This window comes from Trachypithecus francoisi, unplaced genomic scaffold (genome assembly GCF_009764315.1).
Source record: "Trachypithecus francoisi isolate TF-2019V2 unplaced genomic scaffold, Tfra_2.0 Lachesis_group3, whole genome shotgun sequence".
NCBI classification, from domain to species: domain Eukaryota; kingdom Metazoa; phylum Chordata; class Mammalia; order Primates; family Cercopithecidae; genus Trachypithecus; species Trachypithecus francoisi.
In genome coordinates this window covers 159,169,003-159,196,897 of record NW_022681468.1, presented here as the reverse complement: position 1 = coordinate 159,196,897, position 27,895 = coordinate 159,169,003, and the positions used below count along the sequence as shown (strand labels likewise).

The 27,895-nt window shown below is 40.7% G+C and overlaps 1 protein-coding gene across 1 annotated transcript in view; it reads right to left on the bottom strand.

Moving 5' to 3' along the window:
• MTMR10 (myotubularin related protein 10) overlaps window positions 1-20,787 on the bottom strand; it is a 53,297-nt gene extending 32,510 nt beyond the window's left edge. The window contains exons 1-5 of the mRNA XM_033190718.1: window positions 20,359-20,787; window positions 19,693-19,753; window positions 6,027-6,163; window positions 3,876-3,948; window positions 3,251-3,393 (exon numbers count right to left, since the gene is read on the bottom strand). Coding sequence (XP_033046609.1) covers window positions 3,251-3,393; window positions 3,876-3,948; window positions 6,027-6,163; window positions 19,693-19,753; window positions 20,359-20,418 — 474 coding nt within the window. The 5' untranslated portion in view covers window positions 20,419-20,787. The remainder of the gene's footprint in view (window positions 1-3,250; window positions 3,394-3,875; window positions 3,949-6,026; window positions 6,164-19,692; window positions 19,754-20,358) is intronic.
• Window positions 20,788-27,895: the final 7,108 nt, after the last annotated feature.

The following is a 27,895-nucleotide window of genomic DNA, read 5'->3' as shown; positions in this document are numbered from 1 at the left end:
TTTGAAAGATCTGAAATAGTTCATTTGTCCTGGCTACCACAGGAAATGAAGAAAATGCTGGTATTAAAGACATTAAATTATGGCAAATATTTTACTGGAGAAAAAGAAGTAAACTACTTTTAAATCAATTTTTGGACCAAAGCTGATAACCTTCTCTGGACAGAAGCCGGAAGTGCCCACAGTGGATGGTTTCTTTTCTAAGATTACCTGTGGTACAGCACTGAAGATTACCTGTGGTACAGCACTGAAGATTACCTGTGGTACAGCACTGAAGATTACCTGTGGTACAGTACTGAAGATTACCTGTGGTACAGCACTGAAGAAGCTCAAATCCAGGAAACACTCAAACCTCATTAAGTTCTATCTCATTTGCAAACACAAGTGGTTTGCTTTATTTCTGTGGCCTGAAAGCCACCAAAAAACAGTACCAGATTCAAGTCAAAAATAACAGTTCATAAAAAGGCCAACTTGTTCTTTAATCAGATGAATGGAATTCACCTCTATAAAGTATTCCTGAAGAAGTGGTTCACAACCAGCTAATCAGAGAATAAAGTGGAAACAAAAGGCATATATTTCACTTGTTATGCATATGTATCTATATATTTATCTTTATCTACACAGATAGATACATAGATAAATCATGAAAAACAATCTTTATTATTTTGCCCTTCAGTTTTGAGCAAACGTTCTGCAAAAGAAAATGGTGGCTCTAAGTTGCTATGAGGTTAGATGTCCAATTCTGCATCATCAAATTCCTTCTTTCTTTATACAGACCTTTCCTAAATATCACTATTTTCCTGTGACAGCTAGAGGATAATGAGGATGAGTATTAATGATTACAAGTGCCCAAAAGCAAACTAATTTTGTCATAATACAATTGAAACACCAGCAACAAGACAAGCAGAAGGGTTTAGAACATGTAACAAAATGTGAACCAATGTAGTATTTTCCAATTTCATTTTTCAAAACAAAAACATAAATGTCTTAGGTATTTCCAAATGAATCAATGGTTTACCCACCAGAGAACTCCAAACATGCATTTGGTCATTTTAAAGCAACTGATAAAACAGCAAAACATTTTCCAAAGAAAACAGTATTTAAAGCTTTCAGGAGGTAAAAATGAGCCATAATTTCCTAACCACTACCGAATTTTAGATGAGAACTTTTCACTTGAGATAAAAGAATATGCCATAATTTTTGTTTTTAACTCACAAAGCCATCAAGCTTTGGTAGCCACATACAACTTAACCCTGTGTTTGAAACGTGTAAATCAGAAAAAAACTATATTCTCATTGCATCTGTTTTTTTTTTCCTGCACCCTCCCCTGACCTGCAACCACCGTGGCTATACAAAAGACAAAGACTCACATGCTTTTTATATTTTAGGATACTGGGGAAAAGATTTTTGTCTGAAACTTGGTCTTAAGAGAGGGCATATGAGGGACTGGCTTGTTTTGTGCAGATGGTTTAGTACAGCTCTCTTCATGAACCAGCAGCACAACACATAGGGGATATTCCGAATTTCCACATCACTTACTATGCTCTGGTCATCTGGAAATCAACTATTTGCGTAGATACATCTTTTATGCTGCCACTTTGTACCATTACTTTTCATTTGTTCATGCTTTAACTTTTTCACTAGATTTAAGTTCTCTAGGGCAAGAAACTGCATCTTCTCCTTCTTTCTACGTGCAAAATTTAGCACGCTGCCTCAACATCAAAAATGACCAACAAGTACTACAGATGGTTCAAGAACTAGGCCAAAAATTATTATTTTCACTCATTAAAATAGTGTCAACTGAAAAATACAGTAAAAGAGGGAGAATTTAACTTTCCGAAAGAGATCGGATCAATTGTATCAATTTCTTCCTTAGGAATATGCTGTCCTAACTCAATCTAGCAAGTTCTGTGATGTCCCTAATCTTGAGATGCTACACATCTTAAGGTTTTCATAAGCAGGTCTTTGATGCTTTGATCAATTAAATTACAAATATAAATAAGCTTGAGGAAGTAACCTGTCTGAAATATTTTATGTACATCATGAATTCTAAAGTCCTTCTACATAAGCATAGGCACTTTAAATGAGTAAAATGCCAAAATCACAAACAGCACAATAGAACAGGTCGAAGAGGCTTTAAGAGTCATCTAGTTGAATTTTCAGAAACGCAGCATGCTGAGACATGGTTATACAGACTATCTGAAAACTTTTACCCATAGAGGAGCCTACAACTACTCTACTCTGCTAGACAGTCACATATTTTCAGATATATTTTCATATATTCATCTCCTGCTTGCCTTCCTGTGAAGAAACTGTTGGTTCTCAATCTAAAAACAAATCTACCACCTCTTCACCAAAGTATATGAAGACAGCTGCCTGACAATATTTTTGCCAGCCTCATTTTGGTATCAACAGAAAATTTATTGCAGTCAGCTGACTGACCATGGAAAACAAAGGCACTCATTGCTTGGTGGTACAAAGGCTGCCTCCATTCTGAGAGAAAGCTACTTCCTATTCTACTAAGATACTGTTGCTCTACTTCCATACACACGCGTGCGCAGGCTTCCTACTGGAAAGTCTGTGACTACACGGGAGCATATTAGGTCTACCAACTTCACTCCTCTGGCAAAGCCAAGCATGGAAAACATGCCCTTGACTCTTTACAAGTAGGGTAATGAGACATTATCTGGAAGGCTGGGGAAAAATAAGGCAGTTAAAAACTGACTCGCTTTGAGTTGCCCCTGCTGAGTGTCACTCAATTCATAATATTTCTTTAAACCACTAATAATTACTAGGCCTTTCCCGTAACAATATATTTACCTAAATCTTATGTAACATAAGTCTAGCTTACAGTTTGTTGGTAAAGGTCTGCAGTACTGCATTAAAAGCCTAACCAAACCTTAATCACAGTATATTGCCAACTTTTCAACCTTTTTAACCAAGAAAAGAAACTGACAAGGATCTTTATGTAAAAAAAAAAAAAAAAAAAAAAAAAAAAAAGCTAATTTCCACGTAAGAGTCTTTAATATTTTAGAAGCTGATAAAAAACTATATAGAACACTTTAACACAGCCATAAACCAATCCAGGAAAATAGTTCTATTAATATTCTTGGCTTTGACTTTACTTAAGAAAATGTCTGATAACTTCCCCTAAAAAACATCTGAGCAATTGAGAAATGAAAACTGCCATACAGAATTGAAATCAGTAAGTACAGTACAGAACCCAGAACTTGATAAAACTTAACAGTATTACCTTTTTAGCACTTTCGGGACCTGATTCATCAAAGCGAAATCTGACAATTCTGAAATCTTTACAATAAATAATTAACTCTGTTGGATTAAATTTCAGTTTCTGGTTGGGGCCTAGGACTTTCTGCTTCCTCTTGTGGTCATTTACTAAAAAAGAAAAAAAAATACAGAAAATAAAATGCATAACAGTTATTTCTTGTTACTAACCCTTTTGTACAAATTCTTAGTGAAAATAATTGGAGGGTCACCCATCATTTGAGCTCTGCCTGTCTAGAAGAATGTTTCATACTTGTCTGTAATTCGTAGAACTTGGAGGTTGGTTTTAACTTTGCTTTGGAAGATATTTTAAATGATTATTTGCATAAAACCACCATTTAGATACATTTAATGATTAATTTTAATTAAAAAGACAAAAAAACTTAGAAACTAAGAAAAGTTATATATTTCTTATCTTCCTTTTAAAATAATTTATTGACATCTCCCTCTTTGTATTCCTGGGACTCAAAAACATGGCAAAAGTAAACTTACAGAAATAAAACACCAATCCAAGTATTTTGAGAGGTGTAACTTTTCAAATAACACTTCCAGAGTGGAATCCACTTTTAGAGTATGTACGGAATACTACGTACCTGTGACAATTTGCTCAATACATGTTAAAGGGACATCATGTTCACCAAGAAGAAGGTTTCTGTAATGGAATTTCTGAAATAAAAAATTATGTTCATATTAATTCTTTTCCCAATAATCTCACAATGGTAGTATAAGCCTTATATTGTGATGATAAACTGTGACAATTATCTCTGAAAAGCACAAAAAGCTTTTGTCTAGGTAGCTAGGGCCATTCCAATGTTGACAGATAGAAATTAGGCTAAAATGTACACACAATCTTATTATAATATTTGATATGGAATATCATCAATCACTTTACCGGCAAGCATTTGCATGTCTAGATCTGGATAAGCTGGCCACAACATATTAAAGAAAAAAGGGCTCTTATGTCATCAAATTTTAAATGGGTAAAATCATGTTTGATTTTCACAATGGAGATTTTAAAGTGGAAAATAACTATCTTTTTAAAGCACAAAGTCTACTAGAAATAAAAATCTTTAGAAAAAGGTTTTGCATGTTCAAACTAAGGACACAGTTAACACTATTAATCTGTTGTCAGTAGGGCATTGGTTTACTTTTTCCTAACAGTGGTACTGGATTTAAGCTGTTCCAGGTATCTGCTTCTCATTTACAGTGAAGTCTGGGGCCAACGATCATTATGAAGCTAAAAACAAAGAGAAACTTCTACCCAAGCCTACATCCAAATAAGCTACTGTCTCTACACAGGGGGTATCTTTAAGTGCCTTAAATTTAGTCTAAATATACCTAAGACTGTAATGCACACACAAACATACAGTACAATAAATATTTGTACAGTATAATAAATTATGGTAAATTAGTGAATGACTACATGAAATACACTTAAATTATTAGATCCTTAAATTAAAAGTTTACAGTTCATATGCCAATATTTCATTGCAGAACAATTACTATAAAGAAAGATCTAGGGGTAAATGTATATAATACTTTATAAAACAAAACAGAAAATGGCTGACAGAAAAGTCCAGGGTTTTTAAGTTAAGCAAATGAATGCTTGAACTTTTTTTTTTTTTTTTTTTGAGGCGGAGTCTCGCTCTGTCGCCCAGACTGGAGTGCAGTGGCGCAATCTCGGCTCACTGCAAGCTCCGCCTCCCGGGTTCACGCCATTCTCCTGCCTCAGCCTCCCGAGTAGCTGGGACTACAGGCGCCCGCCACCTCGCCCGGCTAGTTTTTTGTATTTTTAGTAGAGATGGGGTTTCACAGTGTTAGCCAGGATGGTCTCGATCTCCTGACCTCGTGATCTGCCCGTCTCGGCCTCCCAAAGTGCTGGGATTACAGGCTTGAGCCACCGCGCCCAGCCTGCTTTAACTTCTAAAAACCAAAATTATATGGACTATTACTTTCTAGTAAGAACATAAAATAGCAAGAGGGCTATTAAAAATTTTTAAATCAATACTATTCTTCACTCTTCCTAGAAACTAGAATTTAACTTTTTAGGAAAATAACTCTAATTAATTTTAAGAAAAAATGGTAGGCTGGGTGCAGTGGCCTGTACTCCAGCACTTTGGGAGGGAAAGGCAGGCAGACTGCTTGGGCTCAGGAGTTCGAGACCACTTTGGGCAACATAACAAAACCCCATCTCTACAAAAATTACAAGTTAGTTGGGAGTGGTGGCATGCACCTGTAGTACCAGCTACTCAGGAGGCTGAGGTGGCAGGATAGCTTGAGCCCAGGAAGCAGACAAAGGTTGCAGTGACCCGAGATCGTGCCACTGCACTACAGACTGAGAGACAGTGTGAGATCCAGGCTCAAAACAAACAAATCAAAAACCCAACAACAAAAAAACCTATGAAATCAGTAAAATGTGTGGCATTTGTAAGATCACTTAGCAAATAACTTTTTCTTTATGTCATTTTTATAAGCAGGTTCAAAGATCTGCAAGAGCGGGAATAACTTCCTTAATGAAAAGGACATATAACGAAAACAGAGGATAAAAGCAAGGTGACTTACAATCCTCCAACTAATGATACTTCTCAAGCAAGTTCCAACATTCTTCTTAAACTATATTTTAAATCTTACATTGTATTACCTAACACTTTTATTATAATTTTTCCATACCTATGTTTCATATAATATGTACCACTAAGAGTTGAAAGCCTGATACAATGAAACAGTGTACAAATAAAACACACCTGTAATGGCATTGGGTCGTCTGTAATAAAGGAAATTTTGAAGTTACTGCATATCAGCTTTCCCCACAAATCGTACTGGCTTGTGTCTGTTGCAATGCATTTTCTCACAAAATTGACTTCATTTACGACAATTTCTCCTTTAAAAAAAGAAAAAAGATTTGTAAGCTACTTTGTCATAAAATACCAATGGTCTTTGTGGGACTCAGAAGGAGTGTTTCATGAGGACAGCGATGAGGAGAGGAAAACATTCACCGATTGCCCACCAGGTGCCAGGCACTGCATGCACTTTACTTCCCAACAAAGCTAACAGTAACGACAAGGCATTGTTCTCCAAGGCTAGAAACGGAGGCAAAAACAGCTCAGGGGTTTGAGCTGGTTAAACTAGAGAGGCTGACCTAACTGTGTTTTTTTCTATGCCATACTACTTCTCATTATTTATCTGCTGGAAGACTTTCTGGAGAAGAAATAAACTACACCAGCTCCTTCAGAGTATTACTTGATGGAATATTTGTGTTTTATTAACACACGACTTGATCTCTCAAACCAATGTCTTTGATCCCTTTTGTACGGAATGAGAAACAGAGCTCAGTTTCACTGAATGTAAAATGTATTCCATAAAGCCAAATCAAGTTTCCTTCCGCACTCAGATTATAACTTAGCAGGCAACAAAACCTTACAGTTCTGAGTTAAAAGGAAAGATTAAAAGAAATAAATGTAAGAACCCAATATAAAAGTTATAATGTGCTTTTCAAAGAACACTTTTCTACAATTTATTTAAAGCTTGGTCATCATTAAACCTTAATTTCAAGATCTAAAAGTCAACTAGACCCAGAAGATTTTAAGCTATCTGTCTCCTGGGTCAATGGTAGAAAAGTGAGTGTACTGATCTACTTTGCCTATTTCTTTCATTATAAAAACTTTTAGCACTGATAGAATGTTTGCTGACAAACTCCAAACTCCTACCAGTTCATGAAGAATGAAACTATAGTCTCATAACAATCCTCTCTTTAACAAATAGGTTACAACAAATTTGAGTTGCAATAATAACCTTTATTCGAAGTTCTTAAAAGTGTACAAGGCTAGTTTTGAAACTGCTCCTTAACATTTACTTAAAATCTGCTCATGTCAAATTCATAGTGCAAACAGCTTGCGTTAACTTCCATTGTGAAGACAAGCCTCCCTTGCATGGCTGGGAGCCCTGCATCCCCAGCCAGCTACCAGTTTTCCTCGCCCTCACTGCTCTGCCCACAGTGGCGGCCTATTAATCCCTCATGGGACCATGCTACTTGCCATTTCATGGAATATTCTTTCCTTCTACCTTAGTCCAACCACGGGGGAATGGCTTAAAAAAAAAAAAAATTCTTCCTATCTAGATTAAATTCACATATCAAAGCATTGTATTTCTAGCACTCATCATAGCTACAATTATATTTATTTATTTTTTAATTAATGCCTACATTACCCTCAGGATTATATGCTCCATGAGGATAGAAGATGGACTGATTTTATTCACTGCTGAAATGTTAGTGCCTAGAACAGTGTCTGACACAGGGTAGGTGCCTGTTAAGAGTGCTGAATGCAAGAATGAATAAAATCACTTCATGACACATGGTTCTGTCTACCATGAATTGGGCAGAAGTTGTTCTAGATAAGAAGAGAAACTAGTAGTAATTCAATATGGCTAAGCAGCCAAGCTGGCTGGAAGATAAGGGCTGTTTGGGTAAATGATATGTAAATTAGAGAAAAAACACAGAACTGCCACTGCTTGCCTAAATATGCATTAAAGAGCTATAAATAGGACATCTGTCCTGTCTGATTCTTTCAACAACCTGTAAAGGAAGGCAGGCAGATGGTTTCCTTAATTCACAGATAAAGGAGTTGGACCCAAACAGGTTAAATCACTTTCCTAAGATCTTAAAAATAAGTAGTAAACTTGGCACTTATAACCAAGTGTTCTGACTTCAAATCTAAGTCTTTCCCTAGAATTACATACAATTAAATGTACTATAGTGAGATACAGCAAGTACCAAAACTGTATTAAAGTTCAAATATTGGCCTTAACTGAATTCTAATGAGAAAAAAAATGTAAGATGACCAAATATATTTATATATTTATATTTATAAATATAATATATATAAATACGCACATTGAGTAATTCAAATACATAAAATTTAAATCTTCTCTAGCTCCTTGAACATAAACCTTACCAATTCCTGTATCAGATTCTGGGCCACTGAATACTCAACCCTCTCTCCTCTCCAGTAAATCTCAAATACTAATTATAAGCGGGCCCTCAATTTAAACAACTAAACTAACCATGCCAGTTCAGACAGAGGACACAGTCCTGTAACACTGACTTCTTTACACGGAACCATCACATACGGTGCCACCTTAGCAAACTCATCTAAAAACAGACTCTTCAAACATTGCTACAAAAATTCATCCAGTTCTAAGACTTATGATCCAGACAAACTTGTGATGCATGCTATACTCAAATAAAAATTCACTTAAAGGCTGGGCGTGGCGGCTCACATCTGTAATCCCAGCACTTTGGCTGAGGTGGGTGGCTCACCTGAAGTCAGGAGTTTGAGACCAGCCGGGCCAACATGGTGATACCTATCTCTATTAAAAATACAAAAAAAATTTAGCCAGGCGTGGTGGTGCACGCCTGTAGTCCCAGCTACTTGGGAGGCTGAGGCAGGAGGACTGCTTGAACCCAGGAGGTGGAGGTTGCAGTGAGCTGAGATCCTGCCACTGCACTCCAGACTGGGTAACAGAGCCAGATTCCATCTCAAAAAAAAAAAAAAATTCACTTAAACAAACAAACTACCATATGATTTCAGGTTCCTGAGAAGGGAAGCAGAAGTAATAACGGGAAGGAAGACACAGTGCTTGTGTAGCAGGGCCTTGTGGCCACACTAGTACCATAAACAAACTGTATTTAGGAGCATAATGCCCTTGGAAAGCCCTTCTTCTCTAGAAGCCAGATTCTTCTACTGATGCACAAATGTTAACGTATCAAAGCCCACAAACGCAATGAGAATGAGACAAAGAAAAGGAGGAGAAAATACTTAATGGGTCCAAGGGATGGTAAACCATGGCCTGCAGGTCAAATACAAAACCTTGTTTTTGTAAATAAAATTTTAGTAAGACAAAGCCATACTCGTTCGTTCATGTGCCATCTATAGCTGCTTTCACAGGACAAAGACTTGAGTACTTGAAACAAATCCCTTCTGGTCCGCAAAGCCCAGAACATTTACTGCACTTCAAAGAAAAGGTTTGCTGACCCCTGTGTTAGAGATGGTTACTAAAGTGACAGCTCTTAAAATTATCCGAAACAAGGCTTAGAAGACACAACTGGGCATGTCCCATCTGAAAGGTGAGAAGTGAAGCACCTGAGAAGCAGGTGTGTTTGATCTGCAATGTTGTAGCCATTTCAAAGAGCTCTGGAGGACCCCTCACAGGAGGGATGAGGACAACCTTCCTGCTAGAATATGTCCACGCGAGTCAAGTCAAAAGATCCCTTTCTCACCAACGAGCCACGGCACTCAGCAGAAAGTAAACACGGAAGCCAGGTTTAACTGCTGTACGGCCCACACTCCATCAACGAAAAGCAAAAGCGAGAATCTGGAAATGAACCCCGAGGGGCTACAGTCTGAGACAGCAGAATAAACTCAGGCTTGCCTTAATAAATACACAAATAGAGATGCAGTTAACAGATGTGTGTACACCGGGGTCGGTACATGTGTGTATGTTTTCTAGCTCTGCCCTCTGAAAGTGCTACAAGCAGTGACACTCCAGCAACAACACGCACACTCGGTACCCAGATCTCGCTTTTAAAATACTATTTTCCAGTAAAAAGAACTAGGACTCTTTTAGAGAAATGGCTGATTCCAAGGCTGGGGCAGGGGAAACAGGATGAGTCTGTAGACTCTGGTAATGCCAGGATATCAGAAAATAAGGAAGTGGGGCTGAAAAAAAAGAGGGAGGATGGCATTTCCAAAGGATACAAGAGCCAGCATGAAAGAACTCCCTATGGCCAAAGCTGGAACAATCTGAGCAACAAAAGAAGTAACGCAAATGCCGGATTAGAAAGTAAATTAAAAAGTATCTGTGAATCCATACTGTTGTAAACAGATAACTGAATAATAAATACATGAGGGAGAAGAGACAAATCTTCCTTACAGAAGAATTCCAATTACTAAATGCAGGAAGAGTAAGGGAAACAAAATCATGATTAGAACATTAAAGATCAAGAAACTATCATGGATTGACTCAATGATTGCTGTGTGCAACATGCATTGATGAATGCTAAATTCAGAGAGCCAAACTTTAAGGAGACCAGGTTATTTGTATAAGCACAAGGTTATCTTCCCAAAAGTATTTACTAGTTACTGTGGTAGTTTTAAGGTATGCCCACAAATTCGTGATTCTCCTCCCTCCAGGAAGTGGAGCTTAATTCCCAATCCCCTGAATGTGGGCTGGACTTAGTGATTTGTTTCTAACAAACATTATGGAAAAGGAAAAAGTCACTTTCTAGAGGAGAAACCTGACAGATACCACTTTAATCCGAAGGGATCAAGGTTAACATCACCAATAACCAATCATGTTGATGTCTTGTGCCTGCTCACAAGACACAAGGGCAAAGGATGCCACCTCTGTGGGTCTTTCCCGAAATCCACAACCTCTGCTCAATCAAAAAAAAAAAAAAAATCAGACAAATCCAAACCAGGAGGCGTACTAGAAGACACTACCTGAACAATAAAAGTGTCAAGGTTTTGTTGGGGAATCTAAGGAAAGGGTATCCACAGATTCTTCTGTTATTTGCAACTTTTCTCTAAGTCTGAAATTACGTCTACATTTTTAAAAGTCAATTTGATGACATTTCTAAGGGGTGACTTGTTAGAACAGAAATCTAGTAATTATAAAATTCTTCCTTTTGATTAGTATATTTCTATGTTTAAAGAGCTTTAATATGTATTATTTGAGGCAAAATAAAAATCTCATTCTCATGCCTGTAATCCTAGCACTTTGGGAGGCTGAGGCAGGCAGATCACTTGAGGTCAGGAGTTCGAAACCACCCTGGCCAACATGGTGAAAGCCCGTCTCTACTAAAAATACAAAAAGTTAGCTGGGCCTGGTGGTGCGCACCTATAATCCCAGCTACTCAAGAGGCTGAGGCAGGAGAATTGCTCAAACTCAGGAGTTGGAGTTGCACTGAGGGGAGATCACGCCACTGCACTCCAGCCTGGGTGACAGAGCGAGATTCCATCTAAAAAAAAAAAAAATCTAATTCAATAGAAAAAAAACACGTCAAGGTCTTGAAAGACGAGATAAAAAAGCTGTCACAGACTGAGACACTGAGAATAAGGAGACACGACAACTAAATGCTATGTAGTATCCTGGATGTGAACCTGAAATAGGTAAAGAATATTTGTGGAAAAACTAGGGAAATGTGAATAAAACTAGACAAACGTGAATAAAACCTGCAGTTTAGCTAATAGCATCGTTAGCTTCTTAGTTGAGCTAAATTGACCAAGGTTACATAAGCTATTAACATTAGCGGAAGCTGGCTGAAGAGTTCACATTAACTCTATGCTCTTTTGTACAACTCTTACAAATTCACATTCATTCCAAAATAAAACTACTAAAGAAAAATATAAACAAGGGACACAACATTAACAACAGCCAAAAAAAAAAAGTGAAAGAAGGACTCTCTGGGCCAGGGTCTTTGGGTCTTTTAAGCGTCACACAGCCTTTTCTTACAGAATGGAATGGAAATAACTCCTTGGAAAGGAGCAATGAACAGAAGTACAGAGGGATACAGGGGAAGAAGAAGGAAAAGAAGGGCACTTCTGAGGATATGCTACAACTGGGTCTTCCTATTATGGTAAGTGTCAAGTTAGAGACATGAGTTTTATTTGATAATGCTAAATTTTGTTCACGCAGAACCGGTCTTTAAAATATTTGGGTCATGCAGCACAGCTGTCTGCTCACATGTTATTTGCTCATAATTTAAAAAAAAAAAAAAAAAAAAAAAGGAATGCTGAAGAGGAGCTGTCACAAGCTCCTGCCATGCCCTGAAACACTGTGGACCAGAAAACTAGCTTTTAACTAGCTTATACCCAGGGGAGAAAAAGAAGACACAAAGTGGCCTCTTCCCAGACAGGATACATAAAGGTGCTGAGACTGCTCTTGTTCACATGTTAAATTAGTGACCTAGAAGAGAAAACTCTTAATAAAAGCCTCAAAGCTCTAGAGGACCTGAAGTTTTCAGGGAGACTATACGCCTGTGCTTTTTATGCAGTAAAACGGTGGTGTGCCAGAGACGGCTGGCTGGCCTGATTGTGAGAACACACCAGACTCATCTCTCCCAGCTCCGTGCTATGCCATCAGCCACGGTGGGACCATTTACACCACCAAGCACTTCCCAGGATGCCACAAGGAAGCCTCAAGAAGATAGAAAAAGCGGGAAATTAGCTTCAGTGTGCGGTAAACAAAAACTTCCAAATTAGAAGATGATGAGCCAAGGGTTTCTACCACCACCTGGGAAGAAATCAAGAAATCCAAGTTTATTTTCTCAAGACCCCTTTATCTGTAAATATAAATGAGAAGGCAAATGTAATTACAGTTAATAAACCTCCAAATGATATGGCTAGGAAAGTTTTTAACTCCCTGAGGACCTCAAAACCATGTTGTATTATCTTTCCTAACACCTTCTACATTTAGAAATTCAGCACATGTTTGATGGACAGAAATAATGTTTCCCATACATTTTAGCTTGGAACACAGTTTAAGGCAAAGTCTCACAGCACACGTGGCTAATTAACCAGTGGGATGTGCAGAGGCCAAAAGCACAACTTACCTTGGGCTTTTAACAGTAGGGTGACTGCCCCAGTTTGCCTGGGACAGAGTGGTTTCCCTGTGATGTGGTACTTTTAGCACTAAAACCAGGACAGTCTCAAGCAAACTGGGACAAGCTGGTCACCCTAGCTTTAGGTAAATTCAGGAATTAAAGTGGCTCAAAAGTTATTACAGGAAATTGAAACTGTGGAAGATAAACACAAAATCTTTAATGCTGGTACTAACACACAATATAAAAAAGCAAGTACCATATCCAGTGAGTAGCACTCAGGATGGGGCAGGAGGAAGGGTATACTGCAGATCTCAGGAATAATTGTAGAATGAAATCTTGAAGGAAGAAGAGCATTGAGATAGTAGAGAATGTGTGATAATAATAGTAACAAGGTCCTAAATAAGGAATAAGGCACCTGGAAGAGACCAAGGAACCGGCCTGATTGAAGCTGAGAAATGAAGTCAGTGAGGTATAGTGTTAACAAATTACAAGGTTAAAGAATTTGGATTTTATCCTGCTTAAGTAGGATTTTATTTATGGAGGTTCATGAATGGTACTGATAATGATAGTGAGGAGTTTGGAGGGGTAACAAAATGCTGGCCTAAGGTACTGCAGCAGAAGCCTAAGGAATGGACAGCTCCAAACATTCCTAAGGCTCTATGGGTAAAGTACTAAGCTAACGCTAAGATAGTTCAGTTACACTGTTTACTGTTCTGAGGGCGTGTTACAAGTCCTTTGGTCTTTCAAAAACAATGTATTCATAAATTAAAATACTACAAAAACCAGTCTACAATCATCTATGAAGCCTACCTACAAAAAGGAATTACATAAAACACCTAAAAGATTAAAGTCTTTGCCTTTAACAAATTCACAATCCAACTGAGGAAATAAGGCGTATGGTGACGCAGAAAACAAGAACAGTATGGGCCAGTGAGCATGTAAAAAATAAACAAGACATCTATACAACAATGGCTATTTTCATTTCCCAGATGGCCCATGGTTGTATGCTTTTCTGATCTGATTACAAAAAACTCTGACAATCAGTGCATTCACTATCTAATAATCTCAAGAAAGAAAGTGCTGTGAGCACCGTAGATGGGAACAGGGAAAGAACTGAGCTGACGCACAGCCTCAGCGCTCAGCTCAGCTTGAGTTCTCAACAGGCACTCAAGATTCAGAGCACAAGCATTTGTTTCCAGAGATCTTTTTGACACCCCTGCCCTACCCCAAATCTGGCTTAGGTGACCTTCCTCTGAGCTTTCACTACCTTTTCTTTCCTTTACTGAAGCATCTCCCCAGTGAACTGAAACTGTCTAAGAACAGGATCCCATCTCTTCAGCATTTTACCCTTCTGCCAAACTGCATCAAGCACACACTCAATACCTGCAGAACAAATTCATTATTGTTAAGTCTTGGCATTTCAACTCTTCTCCTTTAAAAAAGAGCATGCCCTGGGATGAGAAGACAGCAAAGGCCATCAAGCCCCACTCACTGCAAATCTTAAGTCCTCAATACAAAGCTGCTGGCATTTCACCAGCCTCTGCTTCAGCACAGCCAGCAACAGGAAGTCCACTGCCTCCCCAAGACATTTCATTTTCTGGCAGCTGAAATTATTTGAAAGTTCTTCCTCACGCTGGGTCAAAATCTGTCACCGTTGTGAAAAGGGCAAAGACAAGGACAGAGCTCTTTTTACCTCACTAGAGAACTCCCTCTAGGCTGACATCCAATCTACTCCCCAACAGTTCCAAAGCACAAATCTGTACCCTAGTGTCACCAGTGCAGCCAGGCGGGCTGTGCTGCTGAGCAGTTAGTGTCACAGCCTGGGAGCCAGACACAGAACTCTGGCTCTGCCTTGCTAGCTGTGTGACACTGGGCAAGTTACTTAACCTCTGCAAACTATAGTTTTCACATCTGTCAAATGGAGATAAACTGGTATCCTAGCTTACAAGGCTGTTACGAGGATTAACCTGCAAGCTATATTAGTTAAGGATCTTAGTTCAAAGTATGTTCAGAAACATGCCTGGTAATAGCTTAGCAAAAAGAAGAATACAAGGCTTTTGTGTCAGCTGGACTGCAAGGACAATGAAACCCAGCGACTTCAACACATTAGTACACTCCCTTGGAGTTCTTCACTCTTTTCAACTGATTCTTCTGGAACTGTGGCCACTTGCAGCAATACCAAAGAGGACCTCTTCCCTTAGTACCAACCTGACAATATCCAGAGGCAGACCTCTGCTCATGCTTGCAGTCCAGGATGGGTTATTATCCTTGCTGGCCACACTGGAACCCAAGGTTGGGTGGAGTTAGTTAGGGCAGGATAATTTGTCAAAAGGAGGAGGATGCATTTTTCAGAGGACGGTGGAAGGCGGCTGGGTGTGGTGGCTCACGGCTGTAATCCCAACACTTTGGGAGGCCGAGGCGAGCTAACTGCTTGAGCCCAGGAGTTCGAGACGAGCCTAGGCAATACAGTTGGACCCCATCTCCACAAAAAATACAAAAATTAGCCAGGTGCGGTGGCACACGTCTGTAGTCCTAGCTACTTGGGAGGCTGAGGTGTGAGGATCACTTGAGCCCAGGAGGTTGAAGCTGCAGTAAGCCGTGATCACACCACTACAGTCCAAATTGGGTGACAGAGCAAAACCCCGTTTCAAAACACACACAAAAAAATGGCGGAAGTACTCCCAGGCAGACAAAATAATTAACGTTCTCTGTGTGAGTGCTCACAAAGCTATATCTATAGTATTATAATAATCTCATCTAGTTCCGGTTTAGATTCCAAAAATCAAGTATAGTGTAAAACTAATTTAAAGGACCAATATAGAGTTTTTAACTTTTTAATTTTGTTAACTTAAAAACTTTTTTAAAGCTACCGCTATTATCACCAACATTTAACAAAAAAAGTATATATTCCAAGTAGGTTAGAAGAACATAATCTCAGAATAAAAGACAATCTTTAAATCAAATAAATTTAGCTTTGTTAAAGAAAGCTGCACTTTTCTTAATTTTCTCATTTTGACCAAGGGCTGGTAAAAACTTCATCCAAATCTGATACCAGGCCCTGGCTGGAATCTGGGAACCAGTGATCCAGGTCACAGTCTTCTACCTTGTCAACAGGCAGCTTAGAGCTCATCCCAGGCCTTTCTGCCATACAGGCACACGACACTTCCAGCACTCTCCCTATCCAGGACAGATCTGGCACCCAGGAGATACATCCTCACCGAACCGATCCACCGGGCCAGCAGCTAAACAGGGCACAGTCTGGCATTACATGCTCTTAACAAATACATGCTGGAACACAAACATATATACACACACACACTTTAAAAGTCAAACTCAATTTTCAAGTATTGGAGTGATTTTACACATATACAATATAATCACTGAAAGAATGAAATTCACGTAACGAAAGGAAGATAAAGAGAAAGCCTACACAAAAGCTGACTGCTTCGACAGAGGACTCTATTTCAATTCCAGGCTCAGACATAAATCTCTTGAAATGCCTGGCATAAAATAACACAGTCTTCCCTTTACTCCTAAATCTGAAAGTCAGTCTGTGTGTGTGCATGGCTAAGGTAACAGTTTAAGCCAGGTGGTCTGAGGGGTCCTTTCGTTCAGTCACTCAGTAAACATCTCAGCGTCTATCACATTTCTGCACTTTGTGAGGCATCAGGACCACAAAGTTGAAGTAGGCACAATATCCATCTCCAAGAGTTTCATGAATCAGGAAAGCTGAAAATTACTAACATAAACCACAATCTAAATTAAATTACTAGTCATTTGCTTCTGTTTTCTTTACTTAATAAAACATGAGGATCATTTTGAATTTAGCCTTAAGTTCCAACAGTGCACATGGTGACCGCAACAAATAAACAACTGACTTTGTGTTCTAATTTTCATCTGCTTATTGAATTAAAAGTTCAAACTTTGGGCAACTGAAGTAGGATACCCTTGGACCCAAGGCATTATGCCAAAGCAAAGCATGCAATACCGTCTCTCTAGACAATTACTTCTTTTTTTAATTAAAAAAAAATTTTTTTTAAGTTCTGGGATACACGTGCAGAATGTGCAGATTTGTTACATAGGTATACACGTGCATGCTGGTTTGCTGCACCTATCAGCCCGGTCGTCTAGGTTTTAAGCTGGGCATGCATTAGGTATTTGTCCTAACACTTTCCCTCCCCTCACCTCCCATCCCCCACCCCCCCACCGCCCCCCCACAGCCCCCGGTGTGTGATGTTCCCCTCCCTGTGTCCATGTTGAACAATAACTTCTGTGTCCCTGTATATAGCCAAAGGTGATGTGGCCAGGTTTTCTACTGACTTCTGATAGTAACAAAGGTAAGAACTATATTATTCACTCCCTCTTAGTAAAAGCCCTAGCCTAGTCTAGGTCTCCAGATCACCAATACTTCAGTTACTTTCCACTTGCCTTCCATTTCATGGGTAGAGCAGTAGGCTGCAGGCCAACAAAGAGCAAAGAGTGGCAGTGAGAGATGTGACAGGCAAGGTGAAGCAGGAAACAGAGACCACAACATGGTAGCCAGACAGAACACAGCCAGGATGGGTGCAAGAAGGCCAGAATGAGAGGGGAAGAACAGAAGGGGAGAGGAAGGAGGCAAAAGACATCCTAATTCAGGACTGGCTAAATGTTGGGTAAGAATAAGTCAGGTACAAACAGAATGCTGAGTGATAGAGCCGTCACGTATGCTTGTACAGATTTCAGCTATGATTTCGCCACCAATGCAATAAAAATGAACACAAGTCAGAGAATTTCTTAATGGGCAACTAAAAGGTTCAGACTTAGTGTTACACCTCTTTTAGAATTTTTCTAAAAACAATTCGGATTTAGCTGCCATTTCTGGGACAAGAAAAGCATAGCCAGAAACTGGGTTTACAATTTCCCCAGAAAACTCTTGACTTTTAGTAATTTTATAAAATTGATAAGCCTCAGTGAGAAAGTTCTTCAAGTTTATGCATACTTAGTAACACCTTTTATTAGCATATATCTTAAATTTAAAAACTAATTTTTAAAAACTGACCAGGTGCAGTGGCTCACGCCTGTAATCCCAGCACTTTGGGAGGCCAAGGCAGGTAGATCACCTGAGCGCGGGAGTTCAAGACCAGCCTGGCCAACATGGAGAAACCCCATCTCCACTAAAAATACAAAAAATTAGCCAGGCGTGGTGGTGGGTTCCTGTAATCCCAGTTACTTGGGAGGCAGAGGCAGGAGAATCACTTGAACCTGGGAGGCAGAGGTTGCAGTGAGCCGAGATCACGCCACTGCACTCCAGCCCGGGTAAGAGTGAGACTCAGTCTTAAAAAAAAAAAAAAATTAAAACATTTTTAAAAAAGTAAAAAACAAGCACTGGCATTTACAGTTACTGAGTGTGAAATCATAGTATGCAGAGTGGAGGAATCAAAGCCTAAGAATCAGACCTTTTCAGAGTAAAGGAAGTCAAAGTTCAATAGCTCACAGGCACTCATTCAAAATGAGTACTGTTTCTCATCCCTGCATTTTAAACACTAGCTCAGAGCGACTAAGACTAAAACCGAGCACACAGGGAGCAAGGGTTACTTAGTAATTCTACTGTTCACCCTGAGGAAGAGTACAAATGATTAATTAGTACACACTGTTCAGTGAAAAGCACTAACAAAATCAAGGGAAAATATTTATGACTCCCATAGTAAAGTTTAAGAAACACTTTTTAAGAGTTAGCATCTATCATATGGAACCAAAGTTTGGTGTTTTTAATATTTTGTCCCTATACAATATTTAAAATTTTTAAGTTTCCACATTTGTTCAATTTTTACCTACAAAATTCTAATTATTTTACTAGATTTGCCTGTAAGTAATGAGTCAGATTTTACAATGTTCATAGTAGCCACACAAACTAGTATTTGATTTCAGGTTTAAAATAGGCTTTCCTAAGTATCTGGCTACTTCCCCTAATAATCGCATTAAACAACCGACTTTTCCTAATTATTATACAACTGTTACACAATTCCAAATGCCATACCAATATTTTCTATGCTCTAAAAACTCCTTTCTGCCACCAATCCCTACTTCTATCTCTAACGTCACCCATAGTAAATTTTGTTCCACAGCAGTGATTCTCTATTGTGAGATTTTTGTCCCCCAGAGGCCGGGGACAAAAAAAAAAAAAAAAATTGGCAATGACTGGAGGCATTTTGGTGTGGTAACTAGGTCGCAACTAGGTGGTGGGGAATAAGGGTACTACTACTGGCATCTAGTGGGTGGAGACCATCTTTGCTGCTATATACACAGGGCAGCCTGCCCCTCCAACTACGAATTATCTGGCCCCAAATGTCAATTAAGTGTCTCTGCTGGGAAAAGCCTACTTCTAAACTGAAACAAGCAAATTTGCAAATACAGCTGACAACTTCAAAAAACAATTGCCAAGCAAGTAATTCAAAGTTCACTTAGCTCTGTTATTGGTATAGAGACAGACATAATAAAGGCCTCTTTTTATACTACCAAGATGCATTAAAATGATTTGACTATTAATCATTAATGCCATAAGTGGCCGACAAACATGTAAGCAAAGAGTACTTTTACTACCCATGCAATTAAACATATACGTATTTTCAAAAAGAAATTCAGGAGACAAAAAAGGAAATGAGGTAATGACATTCTTGACAGTTCCATTTTCTCCTCTCAATCACCAGATTTTTAACTGGAGAAAGTTTAATGAGAGAAGGGAAGTTTAACCACATGATACTAGTGGGCAGAATAATCTTAGACCAAAATACATTGCTAAAGTATCTGCCAAAATTCTAACAAACGTTTACCTGGCAAAAGGACTGGCTCCAGTTTTTTAATCTTCGGTTCCGAATTGAGCTTATCGTCAGTCTGAAATATATGAGCAAAATAAATCAAAATCTCAATCCCCCCACCCTCCGTAAAATGCTACAGCAAATGTTGTTTTCTAAGTGATGACACAGGCGAAAGACACATAGCCCCCATTTAAATTCCTTCACATATTAACTGAGCTCTTTTAAAGATCTGCTCATTATCGACTTGGAAGCCTGATAATAAAAATTACTTAAACTGCCAGTGTCGCGTCCAGGTGTTCACATTCATGACAGACGGGTAACCACTTCGACCAGTGACCCCAAGCGCTGCAATCATGCTTGCGGTCATAGGAGGGACGGTCGACGGGTTGGAAACTAAAGAAAACCCCAGCTCCCAAGGCTCCCCTGGGTCTCAACACTCGGTAAAACTACGGAGGACGGACTTCGGGCAGAGAATGGCTGCAGAAGAGTTTTACAAGTTTTCGCCGAGCCAGTGGGGGCTCCCGAGAAGGCGCATTTCGCGGCGCCGGCAATCAGGCAGCCGCGCGGCTGAGGGCAGGGAGACGCGCGCAGCCTCTCAGGGTCCTCCGGTTCCCGGGGGTCGGCCTGGAGGCTCCATGGAAGCGCCGAGGAGAGAGGCGCTTGCGGGTAGGGGTTGTTTACCTGGGGCGGCGGCAGGAGGTAGGACCTGAAGGTGGGTCTGGGCGGCTTGAGGGAGAACATGGTGCCGCCGCCTTTTCGCCCTGTTCCCGTCGCGGGTCAGCTGCAGCGCCGACGCCTCCAGGCGTAACGCTCTCAGTGCGGCCGCCCAGGCCCCTTCTGCGGCCAGCCAACCCGGGCGGACTGACGGGCGGGGACACGGCGCAGCGCCCGCCCGAGCGGGGAGGGGCCGGGCACAGCCAGACCGACGCGGGCGCCGGGGCTCATCCCCGGAAGGGGCCCGGTGCCCCGCCCCGAGAGACGGCGCGCGCAGGGCCGCGGCCCGCCGCTCCCGGGCCGTAGCCCGTGCTAGTGCCGGAACGCAGGGGTGGCGCCGGGTGCCCGCTGGCGGGCCCTCAGCCGGGGCGCCGCTGGGAGCGGAGCCCGGCAGCCATCTCGAGAGCGCGGCCTCCGGAGGGTGCTCCTACGGCAGCCCGCAGGGGTCAGGCGGCCCGCGGGGGCCTACGGCGGCCTGCGGGGGCCACGGCGGCAGCGGTAGGCGGCCTGGGACGGCGGCGCGGGGCATCTTCTGGCCGGACTGCAGTCCTGGGACAGTTCCCATGGCTTACACATCGGCCGACTTCGCCCTCCGGCCCGGGCGAGCTCAGGGAAGAGCCCAGGGCTGGGGAAGGGGACTCGAGTCTAGGGGTCAGGCGGTCACCCCGTCTGCGCCCAGTATGCGAGGAACCGGCACTGGGAAAGTGGGCCGGTGCCGCCAAGCACAGGTCACTTCTGAGCTCTTACCGTAATTCAGACTGGAGCGGACTTTGGTGGGAGGGGGCTCGTGGTGTTACATTTTGGTGATTCTATTACTTGAGACTAGGTCCTTCTTATACCTTGAAGAATCATACCCCAATCCAGCACTTTATGATTAATGTCACAGGGAAGCTCCCATGTAGCCATATCAGTCACAGTCATACTGATGAGTGTTACTCACAGGAACATTTAACAATTTAAATAAAGATTCGGAAAGTTATTGTTTTTCTGAAAATAATTTATCCTGGATTTAGAACCCTACTGATCGTTCAGGTTAACATGTTTGCATTCCACTCTGCCCAGGAACCATAACCATAATTGTATTTTTTAAAGAGTCAGGGTCTCACACCATCCCCTGGGCTGAAGTGCACTGGCATGATCAGGGCTCACTGCTGCCTCGACCTCCTGGGCTCAAGTGATCCTCCTGCGTCAGCCTCTCAAGTAGCTAGGACTATGGGCATGAGGCACTGTGCCTGGCCATAATTGTGTTTTAAAATGTTAGTGCCATTGGATTAGAAGTGTTAAAATCCCTGTCGTGCACACTTTTAGAAAAAATGAGTATGGATATGCTGTTATTCCTCTATATTCAATGGGTATTTTCTACAAATACTCTCCAAGCAATAATTGGCTTTTTCTTTACACGTAAATGACTCTGTGATTTGGGTTTTTCTGTACAGGTTTTCTTAGGATCTGCAACGCTAATATGCGACCATACAACTGAAAAGTGGAAAAATACAAAAAAAAAAAAGCTAGCCGGGCGAGGTGGCGGGCGCCTGTAGTCCCAGCTACTCGGGAGGCTGAGGCAGGAGAATGGCGTAAACCCGGGAGGCGGAGCTTGCAGTGAGCTGAGATCCGGCCACTGTACTCCAGCCTGGGCGACAGAGCGAGACTCCGTCTCAAAAAAAACAAACAAACAAAACAAACAAACAAACAAACAAAAAGTGGAAAAAGTCTTTTTCCAGATTTATTATTGTCTTAACATTTCCCAAATATCTGGTTGTATTTTATGACATTTCCCAGATACCTGGTTGTATTAGTCTGCTCAGGCTGCCGTAACAAAATCCCACAGGTTGATGGCTTAAAGAGCAGACATTAATTTCTCGCAATACTGGAGTATGGAAGTCCAAGATCAAGGTGTTGGCAAGGTAGGGATCTGCCTGACTTGTGGCAGGCAGACAGGCGAGGGCTCTCTGTCGGATTTGCAGATGGCTGCCATCTCACCCTGTGCTCACACTGTGCGGGGAGGGTATGTAACAAGCTCTCTGGCACCTCTTGGTGTCTCTTCTCGCAAGGACGCTCATCCTATCAGATTAGAGCCCCACTCTTATTACCTTATTTAACCTTAATTACCTACTAAAATCTCCAAATATAGCCATACTAGAGGTTAGGGTTTCAACGTTAGCATTTTGGAAGAACACAATTCAGTCCATAGAAGTAGTTTTATAACCTCTTCTCAGACCCTGATGCCCTTGACTACGCTGTATGTTTGGTGTTGTTGCCTACCCCCTGCTTTTGGGTCTAATGTCACTATTTTGTCCTGCTTCACCCATTTTTCTGTTTTTGTTTGTTTTTTGTTTTTTGTTTTGTTTTGTTTTGTTAGAGATGGAGTCTCGCTCTGTCACCCAAACTGGAGTGCAGTGGCGCAATCACGGTTCACTGCAGTCTCCGCCTCCCAGGTTCAAGCGAGTCTCCTGCCTCAGCCTCCCAAGTAGCTGGAATTACAGGTGTCCACCACCACGCCTGGCTAATTTTTGCATTTTTTTAGTAGAGATGGGGTTTCACCATGTTGGCCAGGCTGGTCTCAAACTCCTGACCTCAGGTTAACTGCTGGACTTGGCCTCCCATCACCCATTTTTCTGACTACACCTTTGTTTCCATTATTGGATCTTCTATTATTGGGAATGGCAGCATTCTCTAAAGATCACTTCCTTTTCCCTATCAAGAGAAAATAAAGCTAACATTTCTTGAATACTGACCAGGTGCTAGGAACTTTATATATTCATTTAGCACTCATTCAGTGAACTAGTGAATTTGTATTGAGTACTAACATTGTGCCAAGCATTATTCCGGACACTAAGACAAAGTTTCTACTTTCATGGCATTTTCATTCTTGGTAGAAAGTTAAAAAATTAATATATAGCATGTCAGGCGGTAATGAGTGCTGTGAAGAAAAATAAAATGTAGCGAGAGAAAGGTGGTTCCATTTTTCAATGGGGAGTTGGATGTGGTCAGGGAAGGACTTTCTGATTATAGGACATTTGAGCAGAGACAAAAGGAGTGAGGGAACGATCCAAGTAGACGTGAGGAGGATGAGCATTTTGGACAGAGAAGATTAGCCGTGCAAATGCCTTGAGGTGAGCACCTTCGAGGGGTGTTTGAGGCCAGTGTGGCTAAAGAGCCTAATGTAGTCAGGGAGGGGGGCAGAAGGAAACACAGGCCAGATCACAGAGGTCCCAAAAATTGAGAATATTTTACAGGGTTTTGAGGTAAGAGTGATATAATCTGACTTGTGTTTTAAAATAATCATTTTGACTGCTGTAGTGTGCAGCATGGTGGCCTTTGGAAGACCAGTTGGGGCCTGTTACAACAGTCCAGATAAGAGAAGGTGATGGTGGTAGCAGTGGAAGTGGTTAGAAGTGGTTATACATAATATCTGCAAAATGAGGCCATTGCTTGAGTATATGGTCTTTTAAGATGACTGCTAAGTAATTTAAGAGATCTGTTTCTTGAGGGAGAATTGTGGAAAGATGACAACAGCAGCATACTTTTTCAATCTCTGCATAAAAACAGACAAAGCAACTATCTGGCAAAACCAAAACCCCAAGGACAACATCTATAACAAATCCAAGTGAAATGGTATCCCCTTGATCTCAAAAATATGAACGCGTGGGAACAAACCAATAGCAGCAATATGGCAATACTAAGTAATAAGACCCATGTGGTATCAACATAGAGAATCAATGAAGCCTCTGGAGAACCCCAAAATAGCTGAAAGGTGTTCCCTGGAAGGTCCAGCCAGTCAAGTTGAAAACAGCAGCAGAAACAGGAAAGGGTATTTGCCTTCTCTAAAAACATGAGAATGCAGGAGGCTGCTGGTCAAGTGTGGAGGGGCTGGAGAAACTAATCTACTAGGCTTCCTTCCAGGATGGAGACCTACACTGACAGCAAACTGTTGGGCATGGAAACAATTGAGCAAAATAGAGACAATAGAGAGAAAGGAAAAAGAAGTTCTAGATAAAAATGGAAGACCAGGAAATCTCCAAAAGTAAGCCAAGTTTTAAAATTAAAAAAACAAAAAACAAAAAAACCCACAACACTATGCAGTAAAAACAGAAGTTCTCTGGCCGGGCGCGGTGGCTCAAGCCTGTAATCCCAGCACTTTGGGAGGCCGAGACGGGCAGATCACGAGGTCAGGAGATCGAGACCATCCTGGCTAACACGGTGAAACCCCGTCTCTACTAAAAAATACAAAAAACTAGCTGGGCGAGGTGGCGGGCGCCTGTAGTCCCAGCTACTCGGGAGGCTGAGGCAGGAGAATGGTGTGAACCTAGGAGGCGGAGCTCACAGTGAGCCGAGATCGTACCACTGCACTCCAGCCTGGGTGACAGAGCAAGACGCCTCCCCCCCAAAAAAAAGAAAAAAAAGAAAAAAGAAGAACTATCCTTAAAACTGCCTCCTTCAAAAAGATCAAGAAAACCAATTTCACATAAAAATAATCACATGAAAGTCTGGAAGTCAAATCACATAGAAAATTATTGTAATGAAAGAGAGTAAGAACAGAATAGCACTCATACCCACCATAAAAGCACACCAGAAAGGATGCCCACAAAGCAGATAAAAACTAACATCCACTATTTCAAAATGAGCCAAAAGATACGAAGAAAATGATATGAAACATGAAAAGAACTAGATAAACCAGAACTAGAAACATTCAAAATGAAATAAGTAAACTCAAAATAGAAATCAGAATCTGAAATTAAGAATAAACTAAAAGAAACCCAAGGATGAATAAACACAATTGATTATTCTTTAAGAGAATAGAAGATGAAAAGGAGAAAAATTCTAAAAAATCAAAAATCAATGAAGGAAGTTAAATGGATTAGAAAGAAAGTCTAGATATTGAAAATGGGCAAAGGAGAACTAACAAATAGATAATAGGAGTTCCTGGGGGAAACAAAAGGAGAGAGGAGATAAGGAAACAGAACAAATACTACAATCTGTAGTTTAAGAAAACTTACTTGAAATTAAAAGAAAATACTTGAAACTACATAGTGAAAGAACACATTGCACCTGAGAACATTGATCTGGGCTTACCAGCACTAAGACACATTCTTCTAAACCTACTGGGCCTTCAAGAAACAGCAATGAAAATTTCTTTGGATATCTAGACAAAAAAAGCAAGTGATTTTTAGGTGAAAGAAAATTAGATATTACCAGACGTTTTGGCAGCAATGCTTTATGCCAGAAGAAAATGGACTAACGTATTTAAGGTACTCATGGAAGGAAAATGTGAGAGAATAATAATTATGGCTGGGCACCGTGGCTCAAGCCTGTAATCCCAGCACTTTGGGAGGCTGAGGTGGGTGAATCATCTGAGGTCAGGAGTTTGAGACCAGCCTGGCCAACATGGAGAAACCCCGTCTCTACTAAAAGTACAAAAAATTATCCAGGCATGGTGGCACATGCCTGTAATCCCAACTACTTGGGAGGCTAAGACAGGAGAATCACTTGAACCTGGGAGGCAGCGGTTGGAGTGAGCTGAGATCGTGCCATTGCACTCCAGCCTGGGCAACAGAGTGAGACTCTGGCTCAAAAAAACAACAAAAAACTCCAAAACCAAAAAATTAGAATGGATTAAAATACATCACATATATTTAAATCCATGAGGTCATAATGGTGTTTAAATAAACTAAACTATCAGACACCTGGAAAAACTCTGATTTCCAGATTTGTTATTGACTGAAATGTCACGACATTTTCCAGATGTCTAGTTGTATTAGTGTCCTCAGGCTGCTATAACAAAGTACACAGACTGGTGGCTTAACGAACAAAAATTTCTTTCTCACAGTTCCAGAGGCTGGGAAGTGTAAGACCAAGATACTAGCAAGGTAAGGGTTCTGGTGAGGGCTCTCTGCCTGGCGTGCAGACCACCTTCATTCTTTGGAGGATGGTAGAGAACTCATTCATTATTTTTGAAACTGGCAAATAAATGGGAAAAATCAATCAGTCATTATTTCTGCTGTGTAGTATGAACTATGCCACTGTGTAATCAAGTAGTAGATGAAAAGAAGAATCTCTTCATAAATAATAGAATTTGAGTATTATAATTTTCAACCCTCTATAAATTAAGGGATCTAGGCATTGAGTATCAACAGCTGCTGACATCACAAAAAGAGAGACAAGTAGGCACATGTGCCTCCTAGTGAAAGAAGCAACACCATCTAAGAAGCCTTGCCAGTGGGATCAGACCTAAGCCTGAATAAGCCTCTGTCTCCTCCTGCCAACCTGCAAAAACAGCAGAATATGTGAAACTGCCTATGAATATTCAATAAGTAAAGTTTAGACTGTGGGAAACTTTGCAAGACAAGTAGCCCATGTTCTTCAACAAAGAAATTGTTAAGGAAGAGAAAGAGAGAGAAAGGTAATACCAGATTAAAAGAGATTTAAAATATCTTCAAATGAAAAAGAAAAGAGTAAGGCTAAACTATAGTCCTAAGGAATATTCAAGCAATGCAACTATAATGAAATACAAGTATAGTGATTTTAAAACATATCTGCAAATTTTTTAAACACTCCCCTCTCTATGACCCCTACCCTTGAATCTCTGCTGGCCTTAGTGACTCTGCAAGACTTCTGAGGATAGGCCATAAAAAGCAATATTTACTCCTAGCTCAATGAGACACTCACTTTTGGAGCCCTGAACCATCATGTGGGAAATACAATTTCTGTGAGACTGCCATGCTGTGAGGAAGCCCAGGCTGCTTGGAGAGGCCATGCGTATGTGCTCCATACTGAGACTGAGATCCCAGTTGAGAGCCATTATCCATTTTCAGACATGTGAATAAAGACGTGTCTAGATAATCCCAGCCTCCAGCTGTTGAGTTACCTCTAGACAGTAAGTCTTCCCAGCTGAGGCCCCAAATATCTTGGAGTAGACAGTAGTGTGCTATAGCCAGCCTGTACTGGCTTGCAAGAACCAGTTGTTAGTATGTCTTCCATATTCAGTGATGCTATAGCTTGAAGTTAGCTGTGGTAGGAGTACTTACATGGAACCCGGCAAACACTTCAAATCAGGGGCATTCCTGCTGTCCCTGTCTGAATTCCTGACCCATGGAATCCCTGAGCATAATCAAATAGGTATTCTAAGCAACCCAGTTTTGGAGTCACTTGTATTAATAATATAGCGATAGTACCTGGAACAGCAAGGAAAGGATTACTATAAAACTATAGTTACTTTTCAGGGAACAGAGGTGGTTGAGATAGGGACTTCTGAGACTTTTGGGGCAGCTGGCAAATTCTATTAATCTGAGTGGTGGACACAAGGATATTCAGCTTACAATAATTAAGTCTGTTGTTTATTTTGTGTGATTTTCTGCATTTTTATCTTAAGATGAAACCTTTAAAAGTATTTTTTTGTGCGTAGGAGGCAGTAAGATGATTTCATTTCACTTTATTTCTAATATATATTTAGCAAAAATGCATTTTTGGCATAGAATAACTATATGACAACATTAGCAGTTTGATG